Source organism: Myxocyprinus asiaticus, chromosome 9 (genome assembly GCF_019703515.2).
Source record: "Myxocyprinus asiaticus isolate MX2 ecotype Aquarium Trade chromosome 9, UBuf_Myxa_2, whole genome shotgun sequence".
Taxonomy (NCBI): Eukaryota; Metazoa; Chordata; class Actinopteri; order Cypriniformes; family Catostomidae; genus Myxocyprinus; species Myxocyprinus asiaticus.
The window spans coordinates 16,388,251-16,412,314 of NC_059352.1; the positions used below are offsets into that span (position 1 = coordinate 16,388,251).

The following is a 24,064-nucleotide window of genomic DNA, read 5'->3' on the forward strand; positions in this document are numbered from 1 at the left end:
TGATCTTAAAAATCTTTTGATCTGTAGGCGTATGCTTAAATGTTTGAAATTAGTTTTGTAGACAAAAATAAAATTGTGCCATCATATCAATTTATTTCATTATGAATCTAATATATATATATATATATATATATATATATATATATATATATATATATATATATATATATATATATATATATAGTACTGTGCAAAAGTTTTAGGCACTTGTAAAAAATGTTGCATAGTGAGGATTTCTTCAAAAACAGTGGCATAATTAGTTTACATTTTTCAATTAACATCATCCAAAGTCTAGTAAACATGTATATATATATATATATATATATATATATATATATATATATATATATATATATATATATATATATATATATATATAAAGCTAAATCAATATTTGGTGTGACCAACTTTGCCTTCAAAACAGCACCAATTCTCCTAGGTACACCTGGATACAGTTTTTCTTGGTTGTTGGTAGATTGGATGTTCCAAGCTTCTTGCAGAATTTGCCACAGTTCTTCTATATATTTATGGCTGTCTCAATTGCTTCTGTCTCTTCATGTAATCTCAGACTGACTTGATGTTCAGTGGGGGGATTTGTGGGGGCCATGCTATCTGTTGCAGGGCTCCCTGTTATTCTATTCTATTCTATTCTATGAAGAAATGTTTGGGAGTCAAAAATGTATATTACCTATTGACACACTACAGCTAAAGATATAAATAACCATCTTAAGACAAATGTTTTTGTTAAACATCTTATGTGCCTAAGAGTTTTGCACAGTACTGTATATATATATATATATATATATATATATATATATATATATATATATATATATATATATATATATATATATATACATATGTGCAAATACAAATCTGTTTTATACAGATAGTGCAAGGGAATGTAATGGCAGAAGAGGTAAGATATGTTAGATAAATATAAATAGACTAAGCTGTGTATTGCACATAATTATTGCTCAATGGGGCAGATTTAACTGTTCATGAGATGAATAGCCTGAGGGAAAAAACTGTTGAAATATCAATCTTATTACCGTAATGAATTCTAATAGCTTATTGTAGTCCTCATATTTTGGTAACATTGATGGTCTGCTTGCACCTGGATTTAAAGGTGTTGTAAATGAAGTGAAATGGTATGCAGAAAAGGTTCCTTCTCCTTGAAAGATAACACTGAAAAAAGTGTCCTGAGATGTCTCACCGGTCTCCGTGACAGCACTAGACTGTGTAAACACACCAGACACATTCTTTAATCAGCCAATCAGAAGACTTTAATGTGCTTTCTGACTAATGTCAATTATTATGCACGCTCTCATAGTGTAACAGTTGAGGCGGAACATACAGGTTTAATGTCGTATTCATAACAGTTGTCAGTTGAGGGCGCTATTTAGCTACTGTTTTGTTTGACAACATTGCGAAAACGCACTGTCGCTCTACTTTTCGGTGACGGTCTCAACGCTTTCTTTGCGGGTGGTGTTTTGGAAAGAGTGTGTGTCTAATTTAAAGGCGTCTTGTGGAAGTTCCAGAATGGCTAAAATCGCTTCCAACACCTTTAACTAGTGTAGCATTGTTTTTTCCCCGTAAGGTAAAACGTTCAACAATGTTTGCCAGGCTTCTGTAAACGATCTTGAACTTTTCAGCACCAATACCAATAGTATCCAGTAGGTGGCGCTGTTGTGTAAAGTATGTGAATTCCAATCTATTTGGTGTCGCGTCTGTTTAGTGCTGCCGTTTGTAACTCAGGAATTTGGCCTATAATAGTGAGGTATGGACCCCGATAGTTTTAACAGCTCAAAACATTCTTAACCATTTTTACATTTAGGTATAATACTGATATTTTCTGAACTGATTCTAAACAAAACTTGATAACATGCTTCAAATGTCCTCCATGAAATGTTACTTATATTTGGGGTCCCAGAGAGCCCAGGTATAAAGCAGAAATAATGGTGTACATATGAAGAAGCACACTCCTGCCAGTTGTATATTTGTATGTGCATTGTGTCAAATTAACCCCAAAACTGCAACAACATTAGGTTATCCTGGATATCAGTCACCGTTCTGAAAAATGAAAATGCATTACACCTCATGATAAAACAGAGGGTTAAAGGCAGTAATATCTGCCTATTATGTTTTAGTTAGGTCAGAGGAACATATTAAAATAATTTGAAGAGGAAAATATAGGTTAATCTAGAAATTAACAATAAAACAAAGTCAAGTCAATCTCAACGGACCACAAATGTTAAAGATAATAACAGCAAAATGTGCGCATCTCTGATGGCTTAGTCCATTTAAAAAATGTGAAGCTTATTGGAGACAGATTTTATTAGATAGATAGATATTTTCAAAAGTGTGGGCAGTTATTTTCTCCTATACTATTTCTCTCATGTGTCCATGACTTTCTAAGAATGTTGTGGTGCTTGCCCTTCAATACTTTCTCATATGATATCTAAAAGTGTGATTTCAATGCCTTGTGTGTGGCATAAATTGGTGCTGCAGAGACCTGGAATGTCAATGCAGATTGACATAATGAAACTTTCTCCTTGTTTCTGCCAGAATTATCATATTTTCTGAGAGTGTTGGTGTTACTGTGTCTAGCCAACATCTCTTTGACCTTTTTACTATTGTCCTTCAAAGGATGCCCAGCCATCTATCTCCCCTCATTACCAAGGAAATGTGTGTATATGCTTGTTTGTGTGGACGTATGCAAGGCATAGTGAATGGTATTCAACATTGTCAATAGCTTCCTGATTAATTAGTGGTGTGTTTGTGTGAGAGAGAAAAAGCAAGAGTGATCTGTTACTAAATTTTGTTGTGTTTGGCAATGAGCTGATATATTTTACAATATTAACTGTATTTCTACCCTACATGTTCTGTTCTTTGTTAAGGAATTGTGTGCCTCAGTTTTATATTGGATGAGGCATGTATTGATTATATGTTTGTTAGTAAGTGTCCTGCTTTCATTTTAAATGGAAGACAATTATTTGCCTATTGTACTGTTATCCAAGTAAACACCAAATTGTTTATTTAATTTTTTTATTTACAGCATGTACTCTTTAACATGCCAGAATAAAAGGCTATATAATAATGATTAATTACACAAGGCTTTACAACAGCAATCAACTTACAAGTAAGATATTTAAAAGAACATTTCTTACACTTTACATTGATATGCACACACACGTACGTCACACATTGTCGATGCATGCATACACACACATACACACAGAAAGTGGATGTTGTCAGATTACAAATGGATCAGGTAATCTTTAAACGTTTTAGTTCAATAGACTACAATCCTTTGAGATATTTTGTGACATTATACAGAGAGTTATTGATTACTAATTTCACAATAGTCACAAAGTTTCTTCAGTATAAACAGTGTACATACTTAGACATAGAAGTTAAAAACATACAGTTTCCATGCCATGAAATTCATAAAGCCTTTTTTCATAAAGTGTCTTTGATGCAGCTACACACACATACACACACACACACACACACACACACACACACACACACACGTGTTGGTGCGGCTATCCTTATGAGGACTCTCTATAGACATAATGATTTTTATACTGTACGAACTATAGATTCTATCCCCTATTCCTAAACCTAACCCTCACAAAAAACTTTCTGCATTTTTACATTTTCAAAGAAACATTGTTTAGTATGTTTTTTAAGCGATTTGAATTATGGGGACACTAGAAATGTCCTCATAAAACACATGTATATCATAATACCCTTGTAATTACCAGTTTGTAACCTAAAAAAATGTCCTCGTAAACCACCCAAACCAGCCCACACACACACACACACACACACACACACACACACGCACAACCAAACTCGTACACTCGTTGCAGAGGGAGAATGGTGATCTCTTAAAATGCTAAAATATTATTCTGGGGTTACCTTAAAAGAACTTAGATTGATAACATCAATAAGGAGCTTTACAAATGCATAACAGCATTAATTTGAGGAAGCCTAAAATTCTTGTGGTTCAGACATTTCAATTAACAATATCAATTTCATAAACATTCTGTGCACTAATGGTGGGCTTTCAAACAAAAGAACCTTTGAAACACTGTCTAATGCAGACTTTAAAAAGTAAAGTAGCAAATAAACCATCACAGTATCCAGAAGACTGTTAGCAATGTGTAAGAATACCTGTGGACTACAACTTCCTTAAAGTCAACATGAAATCAAAATGACTATCTACTTTCTAAAAGGTGCACTCAGTAACTTTTGACTTTGTGTCATCTTGGACTTACACTGACACCTAGCAGCTTAGATGCTGCATCATTTAAAATCAATAGTTTTTAGTTTCAGATGCCATTGTAGAAATTAAGTATTCACAGTCAGCCATGATTACTTTAATTAGTGAGTGAAAGTGTCAAATAACAGGACGGTTACTGAGATTAAGTGAGTAGTATTCAACTAGTCATGTGATTCTAACCTGGCAGCCCCCATGTGCGGACTCTCTCCATGTAGAATAAAACAGCTTTTATAATGTTACTGATATGAGTGGAGTCTTCATTTTAATGTGAGGGATCATGATTTCCTACATATATTGCAAAATTACAATTCATGTCTTTGAGAGTTAAACTTTTTTAATGATGAAAAAATGACTAAGTGCACCTTTAAAACACATTTCTGGTCTTATTTTTAACGATTCATCAATGCATGTTATTCCAAAGAAATAACATGTTGGTCTCTCCTTTTCTGGCTGACGTAACCAAGCCATCTTATTTTTAATCCCCTCCAACCACTTGCCATATACTGATGAGCCAAAACATTATGACCACATGCCTAATATTCTGTTGGTCCTCTACGTGCCACCAAAACAGCGCAGACCCACTAAGGCATGGACTCTACAAGACCCCTGAAAGTGTCCTGTGGTATTGGGCACCAAGACATTAGCAGCAGATCCTTCAAGTCCTGTAAGTTGCAAGGTGAAGCCACCGTGGATCGGACTTGTTGGTCCAGCACATCCCACAGATGCTCAATCGGATTGAAATCAGGGGAATTTGAACTGTTTATCATGTTCCTCAAACCATTCCTGAACAATGTGTGCAGTGTGGCAGGGCGCATTATCCTGCTGAAAGAGACCACTGCCATCAAGGAATACCACTGACATGAAGGGGTGTACCTGGTCTGCAACGATGTTTAGGTAGGTGACATGTGTCAAATTGACATCCACATGAATTGCCAAACCCAGGGTTACCCAGCAGTACATTGCCCAGAGCATCACACTCCCTCCAACAGTTTGTCAGCTTCCCACAGAGCATTCTGGTGCCACCAATTTCCCAGGTAAATAATGGTGCACACATACACGGCCAAATCACCGTAAAAGAAAACGGGACTCATCGGACCAGGCGACCTTTTTCCACTGCTCCCAGGTCCAGTTCCGATGCTCGCGTGCTCATTGAAGGCACTTTCGACGGTGGACAGGGGTCATCGTGGACACTCTGACCGGCCTTTGGCTACACAGCCCCATACGCAGCAGGGTGCGAAGCACTGTGTGTTGTGACACATTTCTCCCATTAACATAATAAAAATGTTCTGTGACTTGTGCCACAGTAGACCTTCTGTCAGTTTGGACCAGATGGGATAGCCTTCATTGCCCTGGCGCATCGATGAGCCTTGGGTGCCCAACACCCTGTCGCTGGTTTGTGGTTTGTCCCTCCTCAGACCACTGTCGGTAGGTACTCACCACTGCTGACCAGGAGCACCCCACAAGCCTTGCTCTGACCCAGTCGTCTGGCCATAACAATTTGGCCCTTGTCAAAGTCACTCAGGTCTTTCCTCCTGTCCATTTCTCCTGCATTCAACCGTTGACTACGACAACTGATTGTTCGCTTACCATCTAATCTACCCAGACCTTGACATGTGGCCTTGTTAGGAGATGAACAACGTTACTCACCTGTGAGTGGTCATAATGTTTTGGCTCATCGGTGTATAATACCACCCTACATTCTTTTATCTCATTTAATATCACATTTAATTTAGAAATACGTCACACAAGTAAAATACAACCTAGTCTCATAGAATGAACGTTACTATAACTATATTTTTGAAAACCAAATTTTATGTGTTGCTTTCTACGTTTTGCTGCAGTTTCCTGGTGAAATTAACTCTAGAGGCACTATAACAACTGCATTTTATTCATTTTCACACAAATCACGGGTACTATGGCTGTTTATGACTTTATAAACACTTATTTTTCGGTCTTTCACTCACACACTGCTATATTACGATATAAAAACACTTTTACTCAAACGCATCATTTTAAAAATGGTGCATTTTAACGCTTGTATTACAGACCCCTACATTTACACACTTATTCCAATGTGATTAGCTTGCGCGGTAGCTTACCTGATAGAGTGTTGGACTTTAGACTCGGAGATCGAGCTTTGAGTCCAGCTAAGCACGCTCGAAATGAAAGTGAAGCAAAAGTATCACAGCGGCGACACGGAATGACGTGGTTGAATTTACACTATTGTTTAAAAATAGGTTTTAATTTAGGTTAAGGATGTCTGTTTTATTCACCTCTTTTATTTATCTTTTTGAAAACTATTGATTATGTTTCAGTTTAAGTTTCAGTAAAAGTTACGTTTTACTCATTAACACATCCATCTAATATTTACCTTAACATCCTCGTCTGATTACAACATCATTTCACTCACTTTTCGCACCCCCGCTGGACATTTCACTGGGAAACTTTAACTAAATGTGTAATGAAGCATGTAATTTTGGCTTGCAAAAATTTTGCCATTGTCACGTACATTTCATGAGATCAGGCTGGTAAAATGGGTTGTGAACGCCATTTCATGTTGACTTTAACACTGAAACCAAAAAAACATACTTTAAGTTGTTAAGGTAAAATATTTTAACTATTATTATTTTATAATAATATCACTGCCCATGCTCCCCATTTACAGGTATAGTATAATGGTCTAATGTTGACGGTGTTGACTACATCTTACTGTACATCACTAACTTCATGAAGGTTGAGCAGCATCTGTAATTATCTGTAAATATGTGCGTGTGTGTTTGTGTATTTTTGTGTGCATGTGTATGTGTTAGTCGGGGTAGATGAGAAAGCCACTGAACGTGCTGTATTTGTTGGTGTTTCCACCGTGCACTTTCCCACCATCCAGCTGCACGAATACCTCATCCCCCACATCTAAATGCAGGATCACACTGTTAGAGGCGTAGTCATAATTCTGATCTGCGTCCTGAGCGATTGCACTGGCCCTCACCTGAAACAGGGACAGAGAGAGAGAAAGGATAGAGAAAAAAGGTTTTTAATCTTTTATAATATACAGTATATAACCAAGTTCAATTCAAACAAACTCCATTCCAAATACTGTATTGGCAGGCAGGCAGTAGGCTATTTCTGTCATTCAGCATGATAATTGCTGTTTTACTTCTAGTAAAACACTGTGACCACAGTGAGTGAAATCTTCCTTTTCAGATCATCTATCTCTTTCTTTGCAGCTCTCTTTGTAATGTCATAACTGTCTGTCCCTTGCCATCCTTTTGAAATTCTCAACTCAAATAGATGCCTTTAGATCCCCTAACCTAATTAGAAATCTCTCCTTTTCTCTCTCTCTCTCTTTCTTTTTCTTTCTCTATACATAAACACACACTCTCTCCCTTTTGCCTTCTGTTTTCTCTTCACTAAGCATCCTGTGGTGTATATAAAACAGGCAGAAAGTGAGAAAGAAAGAAAGAAAGAAAGAAAGGCCAAGGTCCAAGGGAATAAATAAAGGTTATAGATCCATGTATTGCACGTGTTGCATGTAATTTATTGGAAAAGCCCCAGTTGTAAACCTTGGCTTGGGAACATTAATTATTTGATTATTTTTATCATCAACACAGGAAAATCAACACATTTCTTTTACCAGCATCTTTTCTGCTTTTGAAGTCTCAAAACACTGATTGTCATTAGAGCTTCAACCAAAGTCTAATTTTATCTAGCACTGTTAATTAACGCATGATCCTACATTCTTAAAAATAAAGGTTCTTTATCAGCATGTATGGTTCCATAAAGAACCTTTAACATCTATGGAACCTTCCCAATGCACAAAATGTTCTTAGTAATGGGAAAAGGTTCTTTAGATTGGGAAAAGTTATTTAAAATGGTTCTTTTGAAAACCTTTCACTGAAAGGTTCTTTGGGGAACCAAAAAATTTTCTTCTATGGCATTGCTGTGAAACTCCGTTTTTGGAAGCTTTATTTTAAAGAGTGTATTGTAATAAACAAAGCATAATTAATACTTATAATTCAGTCCTGACTTACTTAAACTACTACATTTGATCTTCCACTTTTCTTACTGCTATACCAACCAAGGTATGATAAGTCTTAAAAATACATCTATTTTTATTCTATTTTGTCCATAAAGACTTTGGTATTTCGAAGAAGAATGTAATGAGAGTGAATAATCATTTTCCAGATATGTAAGCATGTATTTCAGTCGCGTCCCATAATTGATCGACATTTTCTTAAGTTGTTCTTAATTCTTCTCATATCGACTCATTAATTATCCCTGTCTTCCCCTCATCTTTCTTTCCCCACCACCTCTCCCACGTATCTGATCATCCCTTACACCATCTATCCATCTTTTTCTCCTGGAATCGTAATAAAATGCAGGTCACGCACGTCTTGTGTTGGCGCGTGTCCCTGTCCAGTCTAAATCGGATTGATTAACGGCGCGAGGTGGCAGCTCCCGCGGGAGGCCTAGGGCTGTGTCGGGGCCTTGCTGACTCGGTAATTGCCCAGCGCAGTGGCTCGGCTGTTGCTCCTAATGGGGCCCCACTCCTCAGTAACTTCACTGTATCACAGTGAACGGAGCCTCGCACCGACCACTGGTGAAATGAAGTCACAAAATATTAACTGTGTGTGTGCGTGTGTGTGTGATATAGAGAGATAGCTGGTAACAAATGTCTAAATGAGAAGAACATCACATGGATGTTGTGTTTTACTGAATGTGTATTGGGTTCCCCCCAGTGATTTGAACAGCCTCTTAGCAGATTAAATAACAAATTTCCCATTAAAACAGTACACAGTATCTTACAGAAAATCATTATCTTAATACAAATTTAAGAGTTAAATAATACAAGTAAAAAAGCATCCAAAGGTCAGTAAATGAATGTAATACCCACAGACACACACAAACACAGAAAATGTACTGGGTGCGAACTGCCACCGTAATTTAATTTATTTGACTTTCATGAAAGCCAATAAAATAAACTGCACATGGCACAAGACTATACAAAATGTATTAAAAAAAAAATTCTAGGCACATATTTATTTATTTTAAAATAATGTTACTTTGGCTTTTATTTGTTTGGCAGTTTGTCAAGGCACAACAACAAGAGAAAAAAAAAACATCCAAAAAAGTATTCAAAGCATTTAGTTCCTCTAGAAAACTGTGGAAAACTGTAGATGCAGTAGATTATAGTCAGTAGATTTTTTTAATATTCTGGGTTCAGTACAAGTTAAGCTCAGATCGATAACATTTGTTGCATTATTTTGATTTGTACAAAAAATAATTTCTACTTGTCCTTCCTTTCTTTACAAAAAGCAAAAATCTGGGTTCCGGTGAGGCACTTATAATGGAAGTGAATGGGGCTAATCTGTAAATGTAAAAATACTCACTGTTTCAAAAGTATAGCCACAAGATGTGAACAATATGTGTGTTAACGTGATTTTAGTGTGACAAAATCACTTACTAACATTTTCAGTGCAAAGTTATATTCAATTTTACAACTTTGTTGTCATGTTTTAACAGAAGAATGAATGTAAGTGCTTTTATAACATTAATTTATAAGCTTAAAATTTCTACCTTAAACCCTCCAAAAATTGGCCCTATTCACTTCCATTGTAAGTTCCTCACTGTTAACTCTATTTTCGCCTTTTTGTTTTTAAAATTAATATTTGTGGTAATCAACATTATGCCACAAATGCTGTCGATTGAGCTTAACTTGTATTGAAACCAGAATATTCCTTTAATAAGTTGTGTCACCAGCTGTGTGAGTTTGTGAGAAATAGTTGAGAGATTCTGCATGTATCTGCTGGATGTTTAGATGAACGTTTAATGAGCAGTGTGCACACTGTAAATCTGAATCATCATCTGTCTTAAAAAAATTATTAATATATACATATATATATATATATATATATATATATATATATATATATATATATATATATATATATGTTACGTCCAGTAACGTATTGTAGTTTACACATGTTGCAGTGTTGTCCTTTTTGTTTCTCTCCATGTTTTGTTCTCTCTCTCTCTCTTTATCTGTCTCCAATTTTCACAGGATTTGACCAACCAGGATTGATATCCACCTGTAATTGGTGTGGCCCAAGAGAAGGGAGTATAAAAACCACCACACCTACAGGGGGAGCTCTGTTGAACTCAGGATTTCCTGTTGTTTCTACTGCTGTTGTTAAACCTCGTTGTGCTTAGAGTGTTTGCTGCAGTGTGCTGTTGTTTGAATGGTTGCTTTATGCTTGCCTGTTGGTGTGACTGTTAAAAATTATGTTGTTTGTGTTAATAGTTGATGAACTTTATTTCTTTTTCTACATATTTTTGTAAATATTTGTAAATGGCTAATTCACCTGTGGGAAGCTGTAGGGGGTGGGTTCCATTTTCTTTTGTATATATCCTTTTTCTTTTGTTTAGTGGTAGTCAGGGAGTAAGGGTGTTTATTGTATTTTATTTCTCTTTTCTTTGTTAGTTTATTCAGTTGTTTGTCAGGAGTTAGTGGGGCTTTGGTTTGTTGTTTTGGCTTATGCTCACTAGGGCTGAAATGATTCGTTGATGCTATCGACAATGTCGACATTAAAAAATTGTCGACCAAAATTTTAGTCATTTTATCTCATTTAACGTAACATGAGTTCATATGCAACGCTAATGATGGCGTGAGAGGAGCACTTCAGCTTGCACCTGATTGAGGAGAGGAAGACAACAACTCAGACGCACTCCAAACAGCTTCAGGTGATGTAGATCGCAAAGTATGAGAGAATGATACAAAAATACAAAATAAGTAAATTCAGAAGCACTCTCGTTGTGAAATGAAGCGAAGCCAGAATTGCCGTTCCGCTTAAGCTAAACTTGCGTGTCGAGCATCTTTAAAGGAAACACCCTGGCGTTATATCTTTAATGCATCCTTTATTAAAGTTCAAATAATAAGGAAGCAGGTCATGTAAACGAGTATAAACTCCGAAACTGGCATTTCTCTGTGCGGTCAGTGGCGCTTCTATGAGTCGCGTAAAGAGACCCGATCTAATGGGGAGAGAGATTGAAACTGCACCCGGCTGATGCACACTCTGGAGAGGGAGAGAGAGAGAGAGAGAGAGAGAGAGAGAATTTGTTTTTTGTGAGTTAAAGATGGATTGAAGTGAACAAAAAGGTGAGAGAGGTAGTCTTCGCCCCATGTACTGCATCAAAATACGTTTTTAGTTTTGCCTAGTTTATACATATATAGTATAAACGTGAAAAATACACTTATATACAAAATACACTTATATTCAAGATCCATTCTCTGAAAGCAATTCTTAATATCTTATACTGTATGTTGCTTCTAAAGTAAATCTTGATTTAAGGATTTTTAGACAATTTTAAATGGAAAACAAGACAAACACACTTGATAACAATAGGATTTTTTGCAATGATTTTTTTTTACTGAATTAAAAAAAAAATTTATTTTATTTTTTTATTCAGTGAATGTCATTTAGAGGTATTTTTAAAAGATGATTCTGTCCTGTTTATTGTTAGTAAGCACATTTAATACAAACTTTGAACTCGGGGCACAAGCTGAATAGTCGGTTAAGAGCTGATGATTAATTGTTGCAATAATTGCCCGAATAGTCAAATAATAATTCTAATGATTGTTAAATTAGTCGATTAGTTCAGTTTTATGTTGCGGTCTCACCCTAGACATGGTCATAACTATATATATTAAAAAATAGCATTTCAGAAAGCAAGTCCACTTCTTATATTTCATGTTATGAGGAGAACACCTTACTGTATTATCCTCTCACGAACATAGGCTCAGAGGACATTTAGCTTTGTGTGTAAGCTGAGAACATGAATGTTCTCCTTTGCTAAAGGTTAATATTGTGATTCATGAAGTCATGAATGGTCCATTTATCTGCTGTAATTTTGTATTCACACAAATTCTCTGCCTCTGAGTAACATATTTCAAATCACTTTTATTGTCACACAACCATATACACAAGTGCAATAGTGTGTGATTCTTGGGTGCAGTTCCGAGCAACATAGCAGTCGTGACAGTGATGAGACAGTACCAATTTACAATAAACTTCAGATTTACACAACACAATTTAAAATCTAATATACACATAATTACACACAACACAATATACAAATAATAACATACAATGTACAGTATACAGTAAATACAATATAGAATACACATTATACAATAAAAAATAGTATATATACACTATAGATAAAATGTACAGTAGGTTGTATTGTACTGTACTGACATTCAGGCTGTCAGTTGATAGTCAGTTGCCAGTGTGTTGTTAAGAGAATATAATTTGTGACAGTCCGGTGTGAGATAATAAGATTAATAAAGTGCAGTGCTGATGTATATTGATCGTGAGAGATCAAGAGTTCAAAAGTCTGATTGCTTGGGGGAAGAAACTGTTATGAAGTCGGCTGGTGCGGGTCCTGATGCTGCGATACCGCCTGCCTGATGGTAGCAGTGAGAACAGCCCATGACTGGTGGCTGGAGTCTCCGATGATCCTCCGAGCTTTTTTCACACACCGCCTGGTATATATGTCCTGGAGGGAGGGAAGCTCACCTCCGATGATGTGTCTGGCAGTTCGCACCACCCTTTGCAGGGCTTTGCGGTTGTGGGCGGTGCTATTGCCGTACCAGGCGGAGATGCATCCAGTCAGGATGCTCTCTACAGTGCTGGTGTAGAACCGTGTGAGGATGTGGCGGTTCATTCCAAACTTCCTCAGCTGTCTCAGGAAGAAGAGGTGCCGATGAGCCTTCTTCACAATGGCCTCAGTGTGGACAGACCATGTGAGTTCCTCAGTGATGTGGACACCGAGGAACTTGAAGCTGCTGAGTCTCTCCACTGGTGCTCCATTGATGGTGATGGGGCTGTGTTCTCTTTCTCTTCTCCTGAAGTCCACCACAAGCTCCTTTGTCTTACTGACATTGAGGGAGAGGTTGTGCTCCTGACACCAGCGTGTCAGAGTGTGCACCTCCTCTCTGTAGGCTGTTTCATCATTGTCAGTGATCAGACCAACCACCGTCGTACAATCAGCAAACTTAATGATGGCATTGGAGCTGTGTGTTGCCACACAGTCATATTTATCCTTCCCTGTATGACTGCTTTTGCTTGAGGTGTCTTTCATTTATCTAATTTAAGTGGCTTTTCATTTGACAAATTTGTCTTCAATGGATAGAAGAAACTAGAAAAAGTTCTGATTACAATGAGCAATGATGGACAGTGAGAGCAGTTGAAGATGCTGCTTTATGAACTCTCTAGATTATAGAGAAAAAGAAGTCAAACATTCTGCTAAAAAATATGGACAACAATTGGGAAAAACAAAATTCCAGCTAAGCTGAATTTGCAATTATTACCATATAGCAAATAAATCCCTTTATGCTGCTCTCTTTTGAGTTCATCATGTTCAAGGCTGAAGGCTGAAGGCATGTGTTTCTCAGTATGCGTCCTTTAAATAGTTAAAAAAAAAAAAAAAAACAAAAAAAAAAAAGCTACTTGAAAATATAAGTGCCTTGTATTATATACAGCAGATTCATATACAGTACAGTATGTGTTTGGTATGTCCTTTCCTCAATGGGCCTATTCACAAACACACACTGGCATTAATCTCAAGAGTTTGTATTTGAGCAACCATTTGTCCATTCAAAGAGCAGTGAAAGCATAAGAAATTAGAGCTATAGAGAGACGATTGAAGAAAACGAGAGAAAACACAGAAAGCACAAATCTGGAAACAGGGAAATGGGGGTATTTGTGCATCTATTTCAGCAGCTGCGAAAGACTGTCAAGGTACTGTGGGATTACAGTATGTCATTAACTATATTAATTAATTAATTGGAGGATGTAAACTCATTAGCTGCTGTGTAATTGACAGGATGTTTGAGCCTTTTCTAACAACTTCTCCATATCACACAGTAATTAGTTCTGTGTTTCTGTGGCAACACCAACAGAGATGATGTTTTTTAAAAAGGGGGAAGTGAAAAGCAAAAGATGGACAGAGAGTAAAATGATAATCGTACAGTGAGGTGAGAAGAGACATGTTTACATAGCCAAGAATCAATAACTGAATTAATTGAATTCGTAATGAGAAACAAACTGGCTTGGTATTCTGTTTGAGTGACATTAATTTGTGGATGTTGAGCTCCCTCCTGCACCCCTTATGATGCTTTTTCCATTTCTTATTCAGAACCATGCCATCTATTCCTGCCACAAAGAGCCCACCAACTTCTTGCCTACATCTTCAGCTACACTAATAAGTGGCATTTCACAAATGAATTCCTATTCAGAAATCTATCAAAATAACCTCAATGCAGTTATAAAGCACAGTTTAAAGATTTTGCTTGGCTCAAAGTATATTAGAATCTACCTCCTGTATATCAGATAAAGGATCACAAAAATCATACCAATGCATGTGTTTATAGTATCAGCCTATACAAATCTATGACCTGTGATAAGGTCAGTAAGTTCTTTCTCTTTCTCTCTCTCTCTCTCTCTCTCTCACTTACACGTGCTCACACTTTCTCTGTCTTTTTGCTCATCTATCTTACTTACACTGATCTGATGCTGTCTGTGTCTCTGGCCTCGCAGTAACACTTTCTTTCGACCTCTCTGTCGGCTCTCCTCTGATTAGCCATCCATCTTCCTCTCCTCCGCTCATCTCTCTATCATCCCACACCATCTTACTGCCTCTCATTGCACACCCTCCTCATCTGGGTGGGCTCATACTTTCAGATTTTACCTCTGCAGCTCTCTTCCCCCCTCTTTTGTTTTAAAACATACAGTATATCCTATAAATGGATAAAAATGTGCTTCATGTGGTAATATCTAAATTAACTGTTCTGATTCATATTCAATTGCTTCTTATGGTAACAATTGCAGTTTACAACTTTTTACAGTCTATGAAGTGGGTCATAAGTCTGAGACCACATTGGAAATTTTTAAACCTGGAAATAAACAAAGTTTGAGGATTTTGAAAATTGGTATAAATAAAAGTAAAATGAATAACAAATATGTAAGACTCTGCATTATTTCAAGGTCACTAATCAAATAAGCAATTTTTTGTCATTGACCATATTTACTCTTTGTAAAAAAATCAAATTTCCTTGCTTTAATTGAAGCACAAAAGTTGCTCTTTAAAACATTTTCAGTTCATGCTGGGATAACATTGATCAAGTTTTGCACAAACGTATAAAGTCCATGCCATTTTGTGTGCATGTTGTCATTAAAGCAAAAAGGGGCACATACCAAATACATTTAAATAATTGTAAAATTTAAACGTTAATTTTTCAGTTTAACTTTTCACCCAATTTGTTTGCTGATAATATAATTTGCAATGAAAAAAAAAAATGTTTTAATCAGAAAATGTTCACTAGTGGTCTCAGACTTTTGGTCCCCAATGTATTTATTTTATATATATATATATATATATATATATATATATATATATATATATACACAGACACACACACACACACACACACACACACACACACACACACACACACACACACACACACACACACACACTAAAGTATCGATACTTCTGATACTGATGTGGTATCATGAATATCAATCCTCACATAAAAATATAGATTCAGAAATGTTTAACTAGTGATCTTATTATTTAGATAACATCAATATTAATGCATCTCATAAGCTTCGAATTGGAAAAACAATTATTATATTAGAGAATAGTTTCATTGCATGGCACCGTAACTATTTTTTCTTCCGCTCATCTTGATGCGCAGAAATGCTAAAATACACTAGCAGTCAGACAGCGCTCACCCTTTCAGTCATAGCGCTCATTCAAAGAGGGAGCAGTGCTTTTCTGAGGTAATGACAGAAAAACAGCATCTGGAGTTATTCACACTAAGTAATGACAAATCTAGATGTGATGTGTATTATAATGGATTTGTGTGACTATTTTTACAGGCCTATTTAAAATTCAGAGTTGTTAAAAAATTGATAATGATCTGTAATCCTTGTTAATAAATGATACCCTCATGAAAACTATCCATGGACTTACTGTAGTAATATTGTATTAACCATGACTAGTAACCACGACTGTAGTAACCAAGTTCTTTTTGGCAGTAACCAAGGTTTTGATACAATCAACCATGGTTTTACTACAGCATTACTGTACTATCCATTAGGGATGTGTGCTACGACTAATTTGACTGTTGTTTAAACAGAAGTTTTGTAACAAACTAGTCGACTAGTCTAAAGAGAAACCAACCTTCAGAAAACAGTAAAAAAAATATTTTATGCAACCCATTTAAAATATTTAATCTATTCCAAATCCGATGCTAAATTCCACTGAAAAGGGGCATTTATCTGCGACGTGCTCGCCTTGAATTATGATCATTGTACATTAAATATAGAACATGACATGACACCAATAACAGTTACGATGTAAAAAAAAAAAAAAAAAAAAAAGTAGCTATAGGATAGAAAAAAATAGGCCTATGATGTTGCCTACAATAAACCTAATGTATTCTAAACATGACGTGCACACAGAATAAAAGATAGTTTAACACTTTAAGCAGTCGGCACCTCGTTGAAAATAGCCTTCTTAATCAGCAGATTAAAAAAAATGGCATACCTAGTCTAAAACAGTTATTTTCTAAGCTACTTACTCAAAAGCATAAATGTTTTGATGAGTAAAATTAACACGTCGACATGGTCCGGTGAAAGACGGGACTTGGCTCACCTGTGGCAGCTATCCTGCACTTGAAAAAGCCCGCTCAGCGGAAAAATAACATCCAAGCATGCACAGATGTAAAGAAGACTCAAATGTGAAAACATCCATAGGGACTTTCAAACATTTGGAAATCCGATTCCCACACCACCGAAGTGATTACATTACTACTTTGCTGAGTTTGCTTGTCTAGCGAGTGGATATTTTCCTGCACGCGCCGCGAGTGAGAGAGGGAAGAAGCACGTGCAGCCTGAGGTGAAATTAAACTCTGTTTCTGCTCCAGATATCCTCTTTTTTAAATAATATTTGTATTATTAATTCTATTTAAAATATGTAACATTAATATGACTACTTTAAGTGCAGCCTCTGTAAAAATATAAAGCCAAACGTAAATGTGTAAAAATTATTATCAGTTTAATGGGGGGGAAATATTAACCGACTAGTATTCCAGTGTCGAATAGCAGCATCAGAACCATTTAGTCGACTAGTCTCGCACATCCCTAGTATCCATATGGTAACTTGGTTTTAGTAATAGTAACCATATAATAATATCTATGGTTAATTTTGTGGTTTTATATGTGGCTTATACTTACAAATTTTTAAAATGAAACAAAGCAGCCTAATAATTTTCTGCTTAGGCCTATAAATATTTAAAAAATTTAAGTAATCATTTAAGTTACTAATTTTATCCAAAGAATTCTTAAAAATTCAATTTATTACAGGTATCGGTATTGATATCGGCGATATTGGCCTAAAAGTACTTGGTATCGGATCGAAAAGAAAATAAGTGGTATCGCCCATCCCTACTATCTAATAATATTTGTGATTTAAATGTTGCCTTTAAATAAATGTAGTTTTGTCAGGGTACACATTTACTTTTAAAAACTTGAATCGACACTGAATGCTCAAGCCAGCCTAATTTACACTTAGAAAACTCCTGATGTTGATATAGAGTTGTGCTCAAAAGTTTGCATACCCTGGCAGAAATTGTGAAATTTTGGCATTGATTTTGAAAATATGATTGATCATGCAAAAAAACTGTCTTTTATTTAAGGATAGTGATCATATGAAGCCATTTATTATCACATAGTTGTTTGGCTTCTTTTTAAATCGTAATGATAACAGAAATCACCCAGATGGCCCTGATCAAAAGTTTACATACCCTTGAATGTTTGGCCTTGTTACAGACACACAAGGTGACACACACAGGTTTAAATGGCAATTAAAGTTTCCCACACCTGTGGCTTTTTAAATTGCAATTAGTGTCTCCTGCTCCTTGAAACAACCACATCGTCTTTTTCCAGAGAAGCCTGTATTTCTCCTGAGGTTACCTGTGGGTTTTTCTTTGTATCCCGAACAATTCTTCTGGGCAGTTGTGGCTGAAATCTTTCTTGGTCTATCTGACCTTGGCTTGGTATCAAGAGATCCCCGAATTTTCCACTTCTTAATAAGTGATTGAACAGTACTGACTGGCGTTTTCAAGGCTTTGGATATCTTTTTATATCCTTTTCCATCTTTATAAAGTTCCATTACAAACAAACTCATTGATTATTTATACACAGACACTAATTGCAATTTAAAAAGCCACAGGTGTGTGAAATTAACCTTTAATTGCCATTTAAACCTGTGTGTGTCACCTTGTGTGTCTGTAACAAGGCCAAACATTCAAGGGTATGTAAACTTTTGATCAGGACAATTTGGGTGATTTCTGTTATCATTATGATTTCAAAAGAAGCCAAAAACTATGTGATAATAAATGGCTTCATATAATCACTATCCTTAAATAAAAGACAGTTTTTCTGCAGTATCAGTCATATATTCAAAATCAATGCCAAAATTTCACAATTTCTGCCAGGGTATGCAAACTTTTGAGCACAACTGTAACAATGGAAAGAGCACTTACCAGTTTACTTGAAGTGAAAATCAGCCCTCCTTCCCTGTTTAATAAATTAAGCAATCACACGGTCATGCAAAACATCTCGGGTTTTTAAATCCATAAGGATCTCTTTCTCAATGGTGATAGAGGCAGTGATAAAAGCCGACTTGTCAGAAAGATCTCACACTCTTCACTTTCAAATTATGTACATCACTTAAAGTGTCATTGTGTCACTCAAGGCCAGCTAGAAGGCCTCAGCTGGGACATATAAAGACCACACCCACCAAGAACAAATAAATTCATCTGATTGGCTGATAGATCTGACAATCTGACTTTAGATGCCTATTCACTTGCACTGTTGAGGGATTCTGTAGAAATTCTGAAGACCTAAGAGTGTGGAGCTCAAAATCACGTGCTGCTTCGTCATGCGATTTGTGAAACAGCCGTCAAGCTTGCTTGTAAGCATCAAAGAATAAATTCTAATTAGATAAACTTTTTGTTCTTCCCTATTCGTTTGTAGATAAATTAGGAGTGGAAAGTGATTGAAAATACATAGTCAAAAAGGTAAATTAGAATGACAGGATGAAAAAATATGTAATTATTAGTCAAGTTAGGCCAGCAAGAAGGCTTTGCTGGCCCTGAGAATTCACCACTGTGTGTTTGTGTGTATGTTTGTGAGTGCTTTGAGAGGACCTTGAGATGGGTTAAATAATTTAGTTAAGGGGAGAGATAATTAATGAGTATATAGATAGACATTTGGCAGACTGCAGTTCTGAGTGTGTGTTTGTGTGTGTCACAGGTGGAAAAGAGGGAATCTCATCTTAAAGACATGAATGATTTATCCAGAGAGGAGATCACTGGAATGACAATATATGCAATACAGCATGCCACTGGCTAAGCCTACACTCTTCATCTTCTTATTTTCCGTATCTCTTCCTCCACTTAATAGAGGCGGTGTTGAATCCCTAAGCAGTCTGGTTATGGCCCGCAACACATGAGCTATTGTACATTCAGCAATAAAATGTTTTTAGCATATGACTTAATGTTTTTTGTTATTGTTTAGTTATTGAGATAACTGTCAAAAAGTGGGCCAATTTAACTTAATTCAGCCTACTTATATATAAAGAAGGACTATTACATTGTAAAAAGTAAAAGTACTTTCATTGGTGTAAGCTAATAAAGTCAGGTTGATGTCAAGTCAATTCATATTTGACTTGAATAAAACCAGTTAACTTAGGTGTTACTACAGGAAGCACATTCTAGGTTCACTGAAAAAACATGTTCAAAGTTGACAAGCACTAGAATGATGTACAATGGAACAAGTTTATTTAATATAACCTGCATGTTTTTACTATGGACTCCATACTGATATAGGACCGATGTAAATAGTAAATTGAAATGGCAACATTAGATGAATCTACTTATTTAAAGTGTGAATCCATTGATCATTGAATTACACACAATGTACATTGGAATCAATTATTAAAGCTGTTAAAAATGTCACATTCATATGCACTGGAAAACAAACATTCCCAACTCTAGTATTCACAGACTTGTTTATAGAAAATAATTTAGCATCACCAAAATTCTCACCCTTATGTTTCTATATGAAAACAATGTTTGGATCGCAAAGTCATAGATCTACTAGAACTAGACACTCTTGTGCTGCATAATTTATGATTAACAGACATGGGCATTAATAGGCTGGTGTTATTTTATGTTAAAGGCAGTGTAATTAAGGGAAGCCGACATGTTACTATAGACCCACTAAATGGTTTTCATCACTTGTTGTCCGATAAATCTGTCACAAAGAGCTGAGAGTGCCAGGAAACCCTGTATGTGTGCGAGAAAGACTGAAATACAGTGTCTATGTAAACGTGTTACCAAGGGAACATTTCATATCTCTTTAGATTATCCCTGCTTTCTGTTCCACTACTAAAAATCAAAACTGAGTGGTTGAGTTAAGAGCGTCTGAATCCCAGATCTGTGTCATGTTTCACCAGATGGAGAGGTTTTTTCTCTCCTTACTTTTTCATTTATTCTAAATCCACGGGTCCTGTGAGGACTGACTCCAGCTGTTGCATATCGTTCCACTCCAGAGAAAGAGAATGAAAGCGTGTTGTGTGTTATTAATGCAACACTTGTCATTGTAAACTGTTTCTTCTTTTAATTTTCTGTAAAGCTGCTTTGAAACGATATGTATTGTGAAAAGCGCTATACAAATAAAAATGACTTGACTACTTCTGACTCTAAAAAGGAAAAGAGGTTTATTCTGTTAAACTGATTTAAATGGATTGCAAAAATAAGGCACACCTAGTTCACATTTAAGCCCATTTGAATAGATCACATTTCCTCATACAGTATCATACAAGTTAACGCCTTAGTGCTGACACAAACGACACAAACCATGCTCTTTATCACAGTTGTTTTAATTGTCTTCTATATCTACATATTTAATTGCTTTTAAATTGTAAGCTAATATCTGTTCTGACTTGGCCTTACTGTTGGTAGCTTCAGCAAGGCCTCAAGTGATAGGCTACGAAAATTACTGTTGAATAATTGAAGAACTGCCTTTCTGGATTCTATTTGAATATTAAACGTATTTCTTAATCCTTCCTCAGTGAATCTAATATATATATATATATATATATATATATATATATATATACATATATGATATTTCACTTAAATCAAACTCTTGTTTTATAACACATTTAATTCTCTTCTGACCTTTCAATTTAGCTAATCATTTAGCCAAACTTACTACTGTGTAAACACACACACAGACCTTTGAACCTATATTAGCAAGATCATCATAAGATGATGATATTTACTATAACCTACCCCTAAATCTGACCCTCACAGAAACCTGTTTGCATTATTGGATTTGAAGAAAAACATGATTTGTGAGCTTCAATGTGCGCATAAGTCAGTTTTCAACATGTTTCACTTTATTTGTTAGGACATTTTTGAAAATTTGGCCCACACAAGTATAGCCATATCTGTGCACACAAACACACACACACACACACAGTCATACATGCACATTCTCCAACCCGGCCTCATGACAAATTATTATAAAAGTACAAGATGGCAAAACTGTAAAAGTTCATACATCGAGTTGGCTTGTACAAATATGTACAACTTTTACTCAAAAGGAGACAAATAAAATTAACAAACGATTTGTGTGATTGATGTATGTCGTCATGAAACAGAGTCCCTCCCCTCCAAATCTGAACACAAGTGGTCACAGAAGATGCATTTAAGTGACCAGATGTAAACAGCGATGTGTCTCACCTGACCATATGTGATTGGATCGCCCGAAACGCATCGTAATACCAGGTGGAAACGGGGTCTAAAAATCGTACCTTTTCGCAAGAGCCAAGTTGTACGATATCTTAAGGTTTTGCCATCTCGTATGAATTATGTTGCATTCTCCTACCTGTCCATTTTTCTTGAGGTCGGCCCACATGCTAGTTCCATCTCCTCCCCTCATGAGTACGTGATAGGTGAAGAAGTAGATCCCAGGAAGAGGGCAGGTAAACTTGCCTGTGGTAGGCTCATAGTAATTCCCTACATTTGTCACCACATCATCAAACTTGAGTATCTCACTCCCCTCATGTTGCTTGCGCAGACCAGCATAGAAGGCTATTTTGGGGCTGTAGAATGATGGGATGTAACCCCCTGGGCCAGGACCTGGGGGTCCAGGAGGACCTGGTTTTCCTGGTTCTCCAGGGGGCCCACGTGGGCCTGCAGGCCCTGATGGACCTTGGTTACCACGGAAACCCAACTTACCCCCTCTGCGTCCAGGGATGTCATGAGGAGGCGGGGAAACAGGTGTTAGTTCATTGGTGGGTGTTAGAGAGTCACAGACCATCTTACAGCTTCCAAGCATCTCATAATGCGTACCTCCACCTCCTGACCCACCCAGTTTTGTGCTGTGGACCAATAGGGGAATAGCGACTAATAGTATTAGCACCATGGCCACACCTACTGCTGCGCCAATAACACGCTTCCTACACCTGAGGCGTGAGGCAGCAATAGAGAGGAAGTCCTCCTCTCCTTTAGAAGAGACAGGCCCTGCCAGAATGAACTCTGGGAAGGAAAAAGTACTAAGGTAAGATAGAAAAGTTAATTAATGAGAGAATGAGACACAATGAAACTTGGTTTGTCTGTGAAATAAGCCAAAGAGAAATTTTTTCTATCTGAAAAATCCACCTTCAGCAATAAGAAGAATCGAATATCCTAATAGGAACAAGAATTCCTCTTTTGTGCTTAAAGTTTCACTGTGTTTTTGGGCTTAATGGTTTCAATTTCTGCAATATTTCCCTCTTCTGCTTGTGTTTCCTACATCAGAATCATAACAGCCAGCTGACCACCACCATCACTGCTGAGTGACACAGCCGATCCAGTTATCCATAAGCTGCAATTCTCAGTGATCCGAAGGGTTTAAATGGTCATAGAAATATATATAGCTTGTCTGATATGAGCAACATGGGGAATTTGGTGTCTCCGAATTTTGGTCCTTAAATGGATATTCTATCAGGAGATGTGGAGGTGTATTTCTGTCTCGGGGGTTGCAGTGTGGCGGTGGCGTCTCCTTATAGATTGGAGTACTGATAGCAGTGAGGTTCTGTATTATTTTTCCATGATAAGTTCAAGAAGCGGTGTGATTCTGGAGAATTCCCAGAAGAGTCCATATCCACTGCAGCACTTAAACAAACTATGTTCCTCCACGTACAGAAGAAAGTTGTGGCTGCACTCGATTTTCCTGATTTAAATTTATCAAGAAAATCCCTTACTGTTCCACACTATATATTATTTATTTTTCCGTGTCACTCTTCAACCTTTCAGCATTCAAGTGAAGCTCTCCACTTATAAACGTCTTGTTAGCCTGATAGTAAATGGATGGTGAGATAATTTTAAATCAGGTTCACAGCACTCAGGGTGTGTATCAGTCCATGCTGGTCATCATCAAACTTTAGTTTAGTAACATTCAGGTCCCAAGATCAACCACCTCTGACATCTTGACATATCTCACTGATCTTCTAAGAATAAAAAAAGACAAAGAAAAAGATTTAAATGAGATGAAATAGAAAAACTTCTGACAGAAGCTCCCAAGAGATCCCCTGGTCCCCTGAGAAAGTTCTGTAAGATTATTTATGTGTGTTCAATACTTGAGCATTTTAAAA

The 24,064-nt window shown here is 36.5% G+C and overlaps 1 protein-coding gene across 1 annotated transcript; it reads right to left on the bottom strand.

The window, feature by feature from the left end:
* Positions 1-3,101: 3,101 nt before the first annotated feature.
* Positions 3,102-22,964, bottom strand: LOC127446154 (complement C1q-like protein 4). The gene is made up of 2 exons (XM_051706849.1): positions 22,315-22,964; positions 3,102-7,277 (listed from the first exon to the last, which is right to left on the bottom strand). The coding sequence occupies exons 1-2, from the start codon at positions 22,852-22,854 to the stop codon at positions 7,098-7,100; spliced, it is 720 nt and encodes a 239-aa protein (XP_051562809.1). The 5' UTR covers positions 22,855-22,964; the 3' UTR covers positions 3,102-7,097.
* Positions 22,965-24,064: the final 1,100 nt, after the last annotated feature.

What these genes read in the sequence shown, in the direction of transcription:
- LOC127446154 (XM_051706849.1), bottom strand. Translation starts at nt 22,854, where the DNA reads ATGGTGCTAATACTATTAGTCGCTATTCCCCTATTGGTCCACAGCACA. An exon ending in ACCTCAAGAAAAATGGACAG is followed by an intron (nt 7,278 to 22,314) that starts GTAGGAGAATGC and finishes TCCCTGTTTCAG; the next exon opens with GTGAGGGCCAGTGCAATCGC.